The sequence below is a fragment of the Anabrus simplex genome, chromosome 3 (assembly GCF_040414725.1).
Source record: "Anabrus simplex isolate iqAnaSimp1 chromosome 3, ASM4041472v1, whole genome shotgun sequence".
In the NCBI taxonomy this organism is placed as follows: domain Eukaryota; kingdom Metazoa; phylum Arthropoda; class Insecta; order Orthoptera; family Tettigoniidae; genus Anabrus; species Anabrus simplex.
The window spans coordinates 398,644,430-398,660,323 of NC_090267.1; the positions used below are offsets into that span (position 1 = coordinate 398,644,430).

A 15,894-nucleotide genomic window follows, 5' to 3' on the forward strand; every position below is an offset into this window, starting at 1 on the left:
TTAATTGGATTTTCCAAAAACAAAAAATATGTGTTTCTTTATTTTAAAAGGGGATCCCAAATGCCAATTTTTAGGTCTGTGATATCTTCAGTTTCTGAGATATAAGTATCCTCATTAAAGGCATTCAACCGCTTTTTCACCCCTCCTATTGGGATTTTCTGAAAACAAAAAAATACATGTTTCTTTATTTCTAAAGGAGACTAGCAAATGTACCCATGCTTCGCTACGGTAATCTACACTGTGTACGGATATCAAAGAAAATACTGTGCATGCAGTAAATAAGATTGTTTTGAAATTGCATGTCTCTTAGCGTTATCCGAGAAATAGCATGGGGAAGTCCCCATACGTTGTTTCCAATGTAAAGTGTGGGTTGTGGAGTTGTGATGATAACGGCAGGCTCATGTGCCTACTGCCATTCACAATCGAGTTGGGAAGTTTACATTATAATTGCAGGCTCCGTTGCCTACTGCACGGTCACAATCGATTTGGGGAGTTTTCGTTACAACGGCAGGCCCCCTTTACTACTTTGAGACAGATAACAGTTGAGGAGTTTGTTATAATGGCGGACAACTTCCCTACTTCTAGTCAAAATTGACTTGTGCAATTATCATTATAATGACAGGCCCTTTTTCCTTCTGCCAGTCATACAGAGATGGACAGTTTCCATTAAAATAGCAGGCCACTATGCCTAATGCTAGTCACATTTTAGATGGGTACATTTGTTTATAATGGCGGGCACCCTTACCTACAGCCAGTCACAATCAGGTAGGGGAGTTTTGAAAAAAAAATTGCATGCTCCCTTGCCTTCTGCAAGTCAAATCGAGAAGTGAATTATTCATTACAATGGTAGGCCCTCCTTACTAATGCCAGTTACACAGGAGTTGTTGAAGGACTCCATTCCTACTGTCAGTCGAAGTCGGTGTGGGGAGTACTGATTGTAATAACAGACACACCTTTTCTCGATTGCTACAAATCGACATCAATGAAAATATATATATAGATCGACATACGAAAGTATATGCATGTTTACAATAATGCAGACCTTCATTTACAGATTAACTGCTGCTAAACGGTACGTCATATCGACAAATGATTGTACCATAAGATGCAGTATTTAGTGGCCTAAATGGCTGGTCCTATGATATTTTCTCGCATCTCATCTATTCATGAGTCAGAATGAGTTAGAAACAATGAATAGGTTGAAATTTGTGTAAGATTATCTTACATTGCATTACTTTTCAGATAATTATGTGACATAGCATTTGGCTTACATATGGATACTGGGTGGGCCAATGTTCAGGTAGAGTTTGATCATTCTATCTTTCCTGTAAGGGATTGAAAGTATGAATTATGCAGGCAAAAAGTCCAAATTTACTTAAAATCGAGAAATAGAGACAAATCTAATGTATAAGGGATACAGATACGACAAAAAGTCATAAGACCAAGGTTGAAAATCACTCCAAATTCAACGGAGATTGTGCCATACATTATGTGATAGGACTTCCGGTTTATCCCACGAAATATCTCGAAATGAAAGTCTGCACCATCATTAAAATTGACTCCATATTTCGATATTCTTCGGGAATACAATGTGAAAAATTTAACGATCTTGGAAATTTTGCGTCCATTACAGGCTAAAACATATAATTTTGCTTAATTTCAATTTTCCAGCTCGTGTGGCAGATTGTGAGGCAATCTTGATTTTGGGCATGGGAGGCAAAATTTAGGACTTTCAGGAAGCTATAACTAAAAAATATGCAGATGGTCATTATTACCCCTTACACAGAAATTTGTACAAAAATTTCGCCAAAATAGTCAATGCACAGACACACGGTCGTTACGATATGATTTATGTAGAAAGATAAGAAATCTGCTCCATGCATAACACCTTTTGAGCTATGTCCGCTGGACTTAGCCTGAGAAACTGACCTTTCATGATGTCTCCCTTATTAATCCTTCTGTCGAAAAATGAACATAAGAAAAAAAATAAAAATAGAATTGGATTTCCATCAAGCTTGGTCGATTTCCAGTCAGGTTGGTCTTGTACTTTATATATTGTGGGAGAGTAAATCACCATTTCGCTTCCCTATAAAACCCCAGTCCATTCCTTCAAAATGATATTGACCTTAAAACCTACCCTTGGACAGGTGGATGCTAAATATGAAGTTCGGTTCAAATATCTTCAGTAGTTTTCAAGTTGTAAGAAATACGCTTTACTCGCACCTGCTCTTGCGTTAAGTCCAGTGGGACTTTTACTGAAAAACGGTCCGTTAATGATATCTTCCTTATTAATCCTGGTATCGAAATGATGCACATGAGAAAAAAGGTTTAGAAATTAATTTCCATTAAGGCATGCAGATTTCCATTAAGTTTGGTTGTGTATATTTTGAAGGGAGTGCAAAATCATGGTTTCAGTTTCATATAAACCCCCAATCATTTCAGGGATTTAGAAACGATATTTGCGCTAAAACCTACCCAAGGACAGGTGGATTCTAAATGTGAAGTTTGGTGGAAATATATCCAGTAGTTTTCAAGTTATAGACAGACAGACAGACAGACAGACAGACAGACAGACAGACAGACAGACAGACAGACAGACAGACAGACAGACAGACAGACAGACAGACAGACAGACAGACAGACAGACAGACAGACAGACAGACAGACAGACAGACAACAAAGAAACCTACCCTTGGACAGGTGGATGCTAAATATAAAGTTTGGTTCAAATATCTTCATTAATTTTCAAGTTGTAAGAAATACGCTTTACACGCATCCGCTCTTGTGTTAAGTCCGGTGGGACTTGTACTGAAAACCGGTCCGTTAATGATATCTCCCTTATTAATCCTGTTATCAAAATGATGCACACGAGAAAAAAAGGTTTAGAAATTAATTTTCATTAAGGCAGGTAGATTTCCATTAAGTTTGGTTGTGTTTATTTTGAGGGAGTGCAAAATCACAGTTTTGGTTTCGTATAAATCCCCAGTCAGTTCAGGAATTTAGAAACAATATTTGTGCTAAAACCTACCCAACGACAGTTGGATTCTAAATATGAAGTTTGGTGGAAATATATCCAGTAGTTTTCAAGTTATAGAAGGACAGACAAACAGACAAACAGACAAACCGACAGACACCAAAGCTAAAAATTATTGGGATGGTCATTATTACATCTAAAACGGATAACTGGATGGAAATTTTGCCAAAATAGTCAATGTACAGACACACGGTCATTGCGATTTTATATATATAGATCCTAATACCAATTTTTACATTTGTAAACTTTTAAAGTTTTGAGATATTGATACACTCATTTTAAAAATTCACCCCTCTTTTCACCCCCTTAGTGACGGAATATCCAAAAATCCTCCCTTGGCTTGCACCTACATTGTAATATAAATGTATCTTCAAAATATCATTTCTTCATGTCCAGTAGTTTTGGCTTGGCGATGATATCAGTCAATCAGGACATGTTCTCTTATATATATAGACTAGCAAGATACCCGTGCTTCGCTACGGTATTATAATGAAATTTATAATTGAATGGTTAACGTTTTATATATAATCCGCCGAAATTCGCGATGTGACTCGTTTTCTGAGAGAATCCGCCAAAATTCGTGATCTGATTCGTTTTCTGAGAGATTACGGCAAAGTTCCACCCATTATTCAATCTTTCTTTCCAGCAATCGATTTCGTTCTTCCCGGGCTAATTCCAGGTATTCCACTCGGTCAGTTGGGTCCCTAAATCTTTGCCATCTTTTCCTATAAGCATTTTTAATATAGTTCAAATCCTTGAGGAGATCTGGCGTGGTGTCGTCTTGGGTGCCTGGACGGTACTGAACCCGCGGCCGGACTGCATTCGTAGTCTCTACCCGGCCAGTAGCCTACCCGTTTCTAGCGCGGTCCGCACATTTCGACGACGGTCCAGAACATTATTATTATTATTATTATTATTATTATTATTATTATTATTATTATTATTATTATTATTATTATTATTATTATTATTATTATTATTATTATTATTATTATTCATGTTCTGGACTCCACAGCAAGATGCAAGATCGCTACTTGGCGGTAAATTACCTCTGCTGCCATTGTCATTGCTGAAAATGTGACCAGCACCATCGTCGCGCTAGGCAAGTGCGTGAGATTTCTGGCGACATGAATGATATACTTCCGTGCATTATTGACTTTATTATAGAGGTGAACAGTTGCACGGTCAATATCATTCCTATCGTTTATTTCAAATGTGTTTAAATTTTTATTTATATGCCAGGAGAATCCACTGTAATCTAACTTTATGTTCTCCAAAGGAAAAGGTGGCTCTTGAAAACGAACCCAGGAAAGATTTAAAATGATTAGTTTATGATCAGAATAAATACATTATGAACAGTAAAATCAATTGGTCTCAACACATTTTTCACCCCATCGCCGTTAAGTTGATTTAAACCCCCCCCCCTTCCCCACCCCAAAGAGGCGCGTTTCTTTTTGTTTAAAGGAGATTCCAAATACCAATGTTCACGTCTGTTACTTTCAATTTTGAGATATAAGTATCCCCATAAACATAATTACCTTTTTTTCACTTCCTTTCACACTACCCCCCTTAAGTGAAGTTTCCGGCAAAAATACTTGTTTCTTTAATAGTAAAGGATATTCTAAATACCAATTATCACGACTCTAACATCTTCAGTTTTTGAGATGTGTGTCTTCATGAAAGGAGTTTAACACCTTTTCACTCCCGCCCCTCAAGATGATTCTCCCCCCCCCCCCCCCCCAAAAGCGTTTTTCTTTGTTTTTAAAGGAGATCCGAATTTCAATTTTCACGTCTGTAACAACATTAGTTTTTATTAGATGTATGTATTCTCATACAATTAATCAATTAATTTTTCAATTCTTTAACCCCCCCCACTTCATTGGATTTTCCGAGAATATGTGTTTTTTTTTACTTTTTAAGCAGATTCAAAATATCAAATTTCACGTCTTTAACATATTCATTTTTGAGATATCAGTAGCTTAATTAAAAGAAATCAACACCATTTTCAGTCACTTTTACCCCCCGTTCCTCCACCCAAGTGGTATCTCCGAAAACTAAAAATACACGTTTCTTTATTTTTAATAGAGATAAAAATACCATTTTTCACTTCTGTAACATGTTAAGTTTTTTTAGATATACTGTAGAAATTCTCATTTTAAAATTTCACCCCTTTTTATTTCCCCTTAAGTGGAGTTTCCAAAAACAAATCACCTATGTTTCTTTACACTTACAGGAGATTCCACCTACCCACATTTTACGTCTGTAACATTTTACGTTTCTCAGATATTCTGTAGATATAGTCTTTCAAAAAATTCACCCCATTTGTCACTCCTGTTTAACCGCCATTAATTGGATTTTCCAAAAACAAAAAAATACGTGTTTCTTTATATTTAAAGGAGATCCCATACACAAATTTTCAGTTCTGTAATATCTTCAGTTTCCATTAAAGGCATTCAACCCATTATTCACTCTTTTACACCCCTCCTGTTGGAATTTACAGAATACAAAAAAATACGTGTTCCTTTATTTTTAAAGGAGATTCTAAATACCAATTTTTCCATCTGTAACTTATAAGGTTTTAAGATGTAGACACACATTTTAAAAATTCACCCCATTTTCACCCCCCCATTATTTGGATTTTCCAAAAACGAAAAAAAAAAAACCTGTTTCTTTATTTTTAAAGTAGATCCCAAATACCAGTTTTCAGGTCTGTAATATCTTCAGGTTCTGAAATATAAGTAGCCTCATTAAGGGCATTCTACCTCTTTTTCACCCTTTTCCACCCTTCCTATTGGGATTTTCCGAAAACAAAAAAATACGTGTTTCTTTATATTTAAAGGAGATTCTAAATACTAATTTTTACATCTATAAACTTTAAAAGTTTTGAAATATAGATACTCTCATTTTAAAAATTCGCCCCCTTTTCACCCCCCCATTAATTGGATTTTCCAAAAACAAAAACATGCGTGTTTCTTTATTTTTAAAGGAGATCCCAAACACCAATTTTCGGGTCCGTAATATCTTCAGGTTCTGAAATATAAGTAGCCACATTAAAGGCATTCAACCACTTTTTCACCCTTTTCGACCCTTCCTATTGGGATTTTCCGAAAACAAAAAATACGTGTTTCTTTATTTTAAAGGAGATTCTAAATACCAATTTTTACATCTATAAACTTTAAAAGTTTTGAGATATAGATACACTCATTTTAAAAATTCACCCCCTTTCACCCCCCCCATTATTTGGATTTTCCAAAAACTAAAAATACATGTTTCTATATTTTAAAGGGAATCCCAAACACCAATTTTCAGGTCTGTAATATCTTCAGTTTCTGAGATATAAGTATTCAGTCTAAAAGGCATTCAATCCGTTTTTCACCCCTTTTCACCCCTCCTATTGGGATTTTCCGAAAACAAAAAATACGTGTTTCTTTATTTTTAATGAAGATTCTAAATACCAATTTTTACATCAGTAAACTTTAAAAGTTTTGAGATATAGATGCACTCATTTTAAAAATTCACCCCCCTTTTTACCCTCCAATTAATTGGATTTTCTAAAAACAAAAAAATACGTGTTTCTTTATTTTTAAAAGTGGTCAAAAGTACCAATTGTCAGGTCTGTAATATCTTCAGTTTCTGAGATATAAGTACCGGTATCCTGATAAAGGGCATTCAACCCCTTTTTGCCCTTTTTCACCCCTCCTATTGGGATTTTCTGAAAAAAAAAAAAAAAATACGTGTTTCCTTATTTTTAAAGAAGATTCTAAATACCAATTTTCACATCTATAAACGTTTAAAGTTTTGAGATATAGATACACTTATTTTAAAATTTCACCCCCCTTTTCACCCCCTTACCGAAGGAATATCCAAAAATCCTCTCTTAGCAAGCACCTACATCATAATATGAATATATCCCTAAAATTTCATTTCTTTATGTCCAGTAGTTTTGGCTCGGCGATGATGAATCAGTCAGTCAGTCAGGACAAGCTATTTTATTTATATATAGATTTTTAAAGCTGAAGAAGGCCCAAAGGGGCTGAAACATATACCTATTGTGTAATTTTTCTTTAAGTTATTTTTAAAACACATTTGTGTATTGACTAAGGTGGACCAATTGCATATTTTTCTTATGTTATCTAGTTTGCCACATTGAACGTGTTTGAACATTTCAAGTTATTAACCTTTTTGTGTTGCGTTTCATTTCATTCTGTGTTTTAGAAGCATAGTCTTTTTCAGCCCCCACCTGGAAATTCAATTGGAGGACTAGTTGTCTTTCAGAATGTTTTACAAAAGTGCACTTCATATTGTAATTAATCAGGACAACCTGCTGATTCTTGGGATATCCTTAGGATCTTTAATGCGGTGATTCCCTCTTGCTTTCAGCATCCTATGCCATTTACCACATGTAGTTCTTCCACCTTTAGTGGTGATTTCTCACCCCAAGGTTAACAGTGTGCCGAACCTCCACCTGCTCATTCACCCTCTGAAGAGGTTGTTGTCCTTGGTCATCAACAGCATCATATGCTCTTTAGAATTGAATCTAGGTTTTTGGCAGACAATCTAATGATTAAAAATTCTTTATTCCCTCCTCTCCTATCTTGCTGGCCAACATTCTGATAGTGAAATATTTTCCACCAGTGGGACTTGAACCATAGTGTCAGACTGTAAAATCTTGATGCCTTAACGACCGTGGCCAATGAGCAGGTTTGTGGAGTTCGGTGACTGTAAGTTACATCCAATAAAGGATTTTTGGAGACCACCAATCAGCAAATCATGTAAAGAAAAGGAAATGGCAGTGGATTTGGCAGTTACAGGTTAGTATTGCCAAGCTATAATACTTCTGGGTTGGAATTCCTGGACATCAGAAGAGGGAGACTGAATATAATATGGTGGAAGATAACAGAAAACAAACTGGAGGCTAAATAATTATTGGATATGAGTAATAGTCTTTACACAGGACAAATCTAGGTGGACGAGCCCCATGGAGATACTCCAGCTATACATGAGATGACTGTTAAATTCCTGAAGCAGGATACCTGGTTATTACTAACAACCATTTTACAAGTACAGGACATTTGGTCATGAAAAGGTAAAACTACCTTCCTAATAAAGATGACTTCTCCCATCTATTGTAATCTAGAAAGAAAGCAAAGAGGGAAGGCTGTAAAGCATTATATAATAAATTACAATGTACAAACACGAAAAGACATAGTGATGACATTTCTTGACATTGAGAAGGCTTATGACAGTGTGCCCTGACAGTTGGTATGGGACACATTAAGGAAAAAACAAGTTAACAGAGTGGAAGTTCAAATGATAAAAGCTATGTACAAAAATTGTGTTAGTAGTGTGAAGACTAGTATAGGAAAACAAAATGGTTTAAAGTTGAAACTGGTCTCTGACAGGGAAGTGTACTATCCCCCATACTATTCATCATGGTCATGGATGAAATTCATAAGAATATTAAACAGAGATTGGGAAGACAGGAAACAAAAGCCATGTTGTTTGCAGATGATATAGTGATATGGGATGAAGATGAAACAGAAATGCAAAAACAAGTAGATGTATGGAATCAACAGATAGAAAAATTTGGGATGAAAGTAAGCACAGAGAAAAGTAAAACAATAGTGATGATGAGGGGAAGGAAGGAAGAGGAAAGGTAAAATTGAATGGTAAAATTCTGGAAGTGCTTAAAAGTTTCAAGTACTTGGGAAGTGTGATCACAGAAGATGGAAAGATTACTGAGGAAATTGGAAAAAGAATACAACAAGCAAACAACTTCTATCAGAGTGTAAGGGGTATTTTGTGGAACCAAGATGTCCCAAAGAAATGTAAGAAAGTATTATATTCAACCTATTATGAACCCATACTAACCTATGGAGCCGGATCATGGACTACAACAAAACGAGAGGAGAGTAGAATACAGGCAGCGGAGATGAAATTCCTAAAGGTATTGAGGGCAGAATTAGGAATGAAGAGATAAGGAAAAGGACAGGAATCTTGAAACTTCAAGACAGGATAGAAACAACAAAGCTAAAGTGGTATAGGCATGTGATGAGAATGGGAGAAGAGAGAGTGCCAAAAAATGCTTTTTCAGAGAAGTTAACAGGAATGAGACCATGAGGAAGACCCCGAAAGAGGTGGACAGATTCAGTGTGGGAGTGCATAAAGAAGAGGGGAGGAAAACCAGAAGATGTACTTAAAAAAGGAGAAGAGTGGTAGAGAGACAGGCAGCGATGGAGGTCCTTGATTCACAACCCAAACCGGGAGGCCGGAAACAGGAAATGAAGATGATGATGATGAAACACAAATTTAAAAAAAAAGAGGTTACAGTGTCAAAAATCATCAGATTATTAGGGTAGAAGCTCCATGACACATAGCAAAGCTTAACCTACCGTACCAAAGAAGTATAAAAGGCTGCAGAGAGAACAAGTTTATTGAAAATTCTGCTTCTCCCAACTTGAAGTTGCTAATACAAAACATAGTATACACAGCATACATGCAAGTGCATTAACATTTACTCTTTAAATATTAAACACTGGTACAAACAGTATTTATACATAATGATCCATGCACTGTAGAAAAGAACAGTACAGCATACTGGTATGCAATTTTAAACTCTTGCTTATGTGTAGCACATATTCCAATGCATTAAATTTAATGTTTATGCTTGTCTCTTTGTGACACTTTTTATTGTGTGATTTGATTGAGCTGTCAGTAGCTTTCAAACTAGTTTGTACAACTGTGATTTGCTTTTGTACTTTAAAACCTGATACAAACATACAAAATTTTGCTTGATTTATGCTTGAAACTGACAGTATTTGGAAGAGATCTTGAACTGATTTTCACAGAGATAACCTCTAATGACAAATCTAACAAATGCATATGAAAGTGTTCCCAGAGAGAAGGTTTGGAAACTATGGTCAAAAAGAGACTAGATACACACACTGTAGAAATGGTGCAAGCGATGTGCAACAACTGCGCCAGCAGCGTACAGACTCCAGTTGGATAGATGGAATGGTTTAGAAATGAAACTGGACTAAGACAGGGGAGTGTATTGTCTCCTATTTTTTTTTTCCCCTAATGGTTATGGACAAAATTGTAAAGGAGACAAAGGAAGCAAATGGGAACAGTTATTACTATTTTTAGATGATATTGTGGTCTGGGAAATGAACATCAAAGAAGTACATTAACAACTTGATGCACTGAAGGAGAAAATTGAAAAGCATGGTACAAGAATCAGTGCAGAGAAAAGCAAGACCATGGTGATGTCAAGAGGAGAAAGACAAGGAAAAGGCAATGTGAAAATTGGTGATCAAATCCTTGAAATTGTTGACAGTTTCAAATACCTAAGGAGTGAATTAATGAAGAATACAGGGCTGGACATGGAGAGTAGCAAGAAGGTGCAACAGGGCAATGCATTCTATTAAAGTGTAAGAAACCTTGTCTGGAATAAGGAAGTACCAAGGAAATGTAAAAGATAATGTACAAAATGTATTATGCACCCTTACTGACCTATGAATCAAGTTTGAGTTATGCAGGAGTACATTTGTTTAATAAATTGCCAGACTTCATTAAGCATATAAAAACATGTTCAAAATTTAAGAAAGAATTATTCAAATTTGTTTCTAACCATTGTTTTTATTCTATTGAAGAATACTTAGCTCTTGAAAATTAACTTATGTATCGCCTTTAAAAAAAAAAAAAAATGATATTTTGTCTGTGCTTCTTTACCACATTGTATATTTCTCTTTATTTGTCATGGCATGTATATTACTGTTTTATCCTTTGTTACTGTAAAAATGATTATCGACGTGTCCCATATCATTGTATGATTAGTTGGACAAAATACAATACAATATAATACAATACAATGAACTGAGACCTGGACAACGATAAGTAGGGAGGAGAATAGAATTCATGCCAGTGAAATGAAATACCCAAGAAGTATGATAGGAAAGACAAGGAAAGAGGAACAAGGATGTGAAAAAAGGAGGTCAGAATGGAAAACCTAAATGAGAGAAGTGATAGGAGTAAACTATGATGGTTTGAACATGTAAAGAGGATGGTGGAGAAGAATACCAAAACAGATGATGGAGATGTTCAAGAGAAAGAGAGCAAAAAGAAGACCTAGAACAAGGTGGATCGATTCAATAAAGAGGACTACAAGAAGGAGAATGAGAAGAAGAACAAGAAACATAGACAGGGAAAAAATTATGGAAGAAGAGTGGTGGAAGGAGAGAAGAAGGTGGAGAAGTGCCATAAATGTCGACCTGGCAGGAGCTGGATAAGGGGAAAGGATGATAATGATGATGACAATGATGATGATGATAATAATCTGGTGACAGAATAAGACTTAACTGTGGTTTAGTGATCTGGTCAAACAGTACACCTACTATGAAACTGCTGACAATTGCAGTGGCACGGCTAATGTGGCAGCTGCATAATAAACAATGATGCTCTTGTGAGGACTGACTAATCATATATTTACAAACATAACTCTTTTGATACTTCCATTTCCAACAGATTCTTCCATTGCTTTTGTCTTATTAGAGAACACTGATGAATCTTCTTTACTGTTGATGCCCTTTCCTTATGAGCTTAATTCTTAATTTATTTGCCTAAAAACCAAGAAAAGTCTATAGATGAAAAGGTAGCTGCAAACCATATAAAGAAATGATTCATGATTTATATGAGCCCTCCAACAGGAGCTTAGTATATGCAAAATATTAGCAGAGCTCAACTACAGGGAATTTGAAGTACCTAGCAATTACCACAGTTATTTTGTTACATGTTCAAGTAATAACTGCCTCTAAGAGATGAAGAGGTATTTACATAAGATGCTATTATTAATCAAAAGGTATTTCTGAGTATGTTTCCTATGCTTGAAGATGAAAAATAATATGTGCAGCAGGTCAAATTGATGCAATGAATGAATGATTTAAGTGTTTGTCCTTGATACTAGAGTTTCTGGGATTGAGAATTTTTTAGAGTTTCCTTGTAAAGTTACTCCTGAGATTTAGATCACCAGGAAGAGGAAGAGGAAGGAAATGACCACCAAACTGCACAATAGCTCTAAGTCATTAAGCACACTGAGAGGAACCAACTAAGTTTTCTAGGATTATGACATAAATCCTCGTAGAATATAAGAATGTAAATGGATTGGATTTACTTGAAATAAATGTAAAATGTGGTGGTGATAGAGATTGCAGTTTTTCACAGCAAAACAAGTATTTGAACAACTCCAAGCATTCTAATCAATAATACATAAAGCTTTAAAATGGATTTTAGTTAAATCTTAGCTAAAAGAAATCCTTATTACAGTTGAAGAAATAGTTCTTTGCTTCAACTCTTAATTTTAGAGATTATTTTAATTCTGTTGAATCACTGTATCTCAGTCAATGGAAGAACAACAATAGTTCCCATAAGATGTCACCATACAATAGGCCAAGCTGGGAAGTTATTCAGAACCAAAATTAAATTGTATACAAACAATATAATAACAAAATAATGGAATCAAATTAAAATATGTTTGTTCTTCTATCATTTTCTTTTAAATGATTATTTTCTGTATGTAAATTCTATATAATTTGAAGTAGATATTTATAACATTTTACTACTTTTATAAATACTAAACACCTGTTTCTCTAATTTTGATGTTTGTGGAGCTCAAGTGAAACAAACTGACATTGCTCTAACACTGCCTGTACAATAATGAGTGAACATACATACACAAGATAACAGATAAGAAAGAGTGATACAATTATAACTTACCATAAACAGCTGCCAGCTGGAATACTGCCCAGTAAACAAGAGCCAGCTCAGAAACCATGGTGGTGTCCCACTGATCAATTCTGAACATCAGCAGTGGCACCAGCCTTGGCTTAATGAGACTTCTCTTCTGAATTGGATAATGGCAGTGGTCCCCACTTCCTCTACAGGGAACCCTTGCTGCATTCTGCTGCTAATGCTTCTAGTTGCAACACACTCATTAAGGGTTGAAAGTAATGGACCATTTTGAGTGAATTAAAGAAAAAATAAATGTATGAAGAAACTGACTATGCCAATTTCAAGCCTCTAGAAATGTTGTTAAGTCCGTAAGTCTTTAACTAAACTGAAATATGTACAAAATAAAGAATAAACAAGGTATTCCCATTTTGAGACATTGGTCATAAATGTATTAATGAAAAATGGTTGAAAGTTAAATAATGAAACTATTAAATATGGATTACTTTCACAGAATATGTGAATCCATAATAATAATAATAATAATAATAATAATAATAATAATAATAATAATAATAATAATAATAATAATAATAATAAAATCTATCTGGTTCCTTGGCTGAATGGTCAGTATACTGGTCTTTGGTTCAAAGAGCTCCGGGTTTGATACCCAGCCGGGGTGAGGATTTTTAACTACAGTATGTACCAGTACCGGTATGATTAATTTCTCTGGTTTAAGGATTGGGTGTTTGTCTTCATCTCAAAGCACTTCCCTTCATATATATAGTATGCAAACCTTTTCTTGATACCTGAGCTCCCTAGTGCTGAATAGGAACTTGATATCAAGAAAAGGTTAGCGTACTATACACAACACAATACACTACAAACCATCACAGAAACATTCCTCCTCAAAGGATTGGCATCGGAAAGGGCTTCCGGCTGTAAAACTGGGCCAAGTCCATATCAGTGTTGACCCTAATGAACTGGGATTAAGGCCAGTAATTTTATCTATTACAACTACTATGAACATCAGAAAACTGCCATGTACATAAATCAAGTGAAGTTTTTTAAAGGAAGTTTTTGTTTCTTTCTTTGCTTTGATATTTGTCAACTCATGTGCAAATTTATATTGTTCTAATACATCTTGAACAAAAGTGAGTGAATCTATACACATTCAATATACAAGAAAGGAAAATGAATCTTACTGTACCGTACCGTAGGAATGTATGTTTGCATGACATGTTTACCCACTCCTAGAGTTCACTTTCCTTTACACTTAAGAAAATGTACTCAATGAAAATTGTTCTGATGGACTACATATCAATATGTGGCTGGGAGACGTGACCAGTCTTAAGGAAAATTATGAATAGGAAGAGCATTGTCACATTCACCGTTTTGGCACAGCAGCGACGATATGTAATAATCTCACAAGGATGATATTTAGCAAAACATATGAACTGGATTGGCTATTACAAATATTTTATGTGAGCCTCACAAGGTGTTTTATGTACCAATTTATTGGATAGACTCATAATTTTGGAAATCCAAGAATAGAACAAAGTATAAAAACCACATTTTTCTGCAGGGTTGATTGTAAACATGAGCCACATGGCCTAGAGTCTTGCATGGAACCTAAAATATTAGAATACATTGTTCAATTTTGAAAATTGCTTGCATCAACTGGGATTTGAACTGCAAGTGAGAAGATAACACTGCAAACACTCAAATAATACTCCACTTACAAAAATTTATTTAATAGTGGCCATAAGCGTTCCAATGTAGTAAATTGTTTATCATCAAAATCAGTCTTCTTCTTCTTCCTGGCTTCTTTCCCAATTAGAGGATGCTTGGCCAAGGTGGTAAAGGCATGCTCGGTTCACCCGGAAATACGTGGGAAATCAAAAAGTTTAAGAAATGAGATTTCCACTTCAGGAGGTGCACATGCCTCCACCTACATAAGTTGTTCATTCTCTCTCTGTTTTACCATTCTCTGCAAGTTATCAACTATATTTTATGTCTAATTCAAAGGAATAAGCAAGTGCAAATCAAGCTATATAGAGAGATATGAACATTGAAATGAACCCATAATAGGATAAACGCAATGAAAGGTTAGTATGGAAGGAGGGAGGAACAGAAAGGAAACACAAAATAACAATGACAATCTTCACATCTTCATACACTGCTGTCTTGAGACAGTCTGGCTCTCTCCTCATCAATCCCAGTTCTTCTACATTAATTTCTTCTCAGCCCATGATGAGCTTATTTTCACTTTCCAGCTTGATCCATTGAGATGTCGTCTCAACAGATCTGAGAATAATTGGATGTAGAAGAACTGGACTTATGAGGAGAGAGCCAGTCTATTTGAGGATGACTATATATGAAGATTGCTCTTGTTCTGTTGCATTTTTCTTTTCTCCCTCTTCTGTCACTGACCTGATGTTGTGTTTATCCTGGTGTTCCTTTTGATGTTCCTATATATGGCTATATTTTATGTCATTTGCTTTGAAGTATTATTTTGAAGTTAACAATATATTTTAAGACTCCTACTAAGTAGCCATATACAGGAATTTCTATTCATTCTGACAGAAATAACCCAAATCTCTTATTAGTCATATGTTTAGGTTTATTGGGTTGTAGTTACAATTTAAAATAATGAGAAATCTTTGTATCCAGAAATCCCTAATCCATTTATATATATAAAATAAAACAAAGTTTATTTGTTTGTTATACAAATCTACACACCTCCACTGTTCAGTACAGTACAAAACTTTACACCATGGCACTCAGATCACAGAGGTAGTATTTTGTCAAATTAAAAATTTAACGTCATCTTGTAAAGGCATAAAAGAAAAATTAGCAGGCCATAGCAGGAACATTTTAGCTTATTTTATCCCCCTTACTGTGAGAAATAATACTCAGTTAGTCCCAGAGAGACACTAAAAATAACATTTTATGGCCATAAAAGCAACCATTTCCAAGATATTTCCAAAAAAATCCTTGCTCTCGGAAACTGACCAAGAAATGGCCAGCCATAACTATGGTAACACCAGCTCAAGATGTCCCATTCAACTTTTCCCCTAGCTGTGTAAGAGGTACTGCCCAAAAATTGGTGGGGCTAACTTCAACAACTGCATATT

General features: G+C 35.3%; 1 protein-coding gene across 1 annotated transcript in view; it reads right to left on the reverse strand.

The window, feature by feature from the left end:
- The window catches only part of LOC136866430 (PI-PLC X domain-containing protein 1), a 136,319-nt gene extending 123,417 nt beyond the window's left edge, over positions 1-12,902 (reverse strand). The window contains exon 1 of the mRNA XM_067143354.2: positions 12,806-12,902. Within this exon, the coding sequence (XP_066999455.2) occupies positions 12,806-12,893 (88 nt within the window). The 5' untranslated portion in view covers positions 12,894-12,902. The remainder of the gene's footprint in view (positions 1-12,805) is intronic.
- Positions 12,903-15,894: the final 2,992 nt, after the last annotated feature.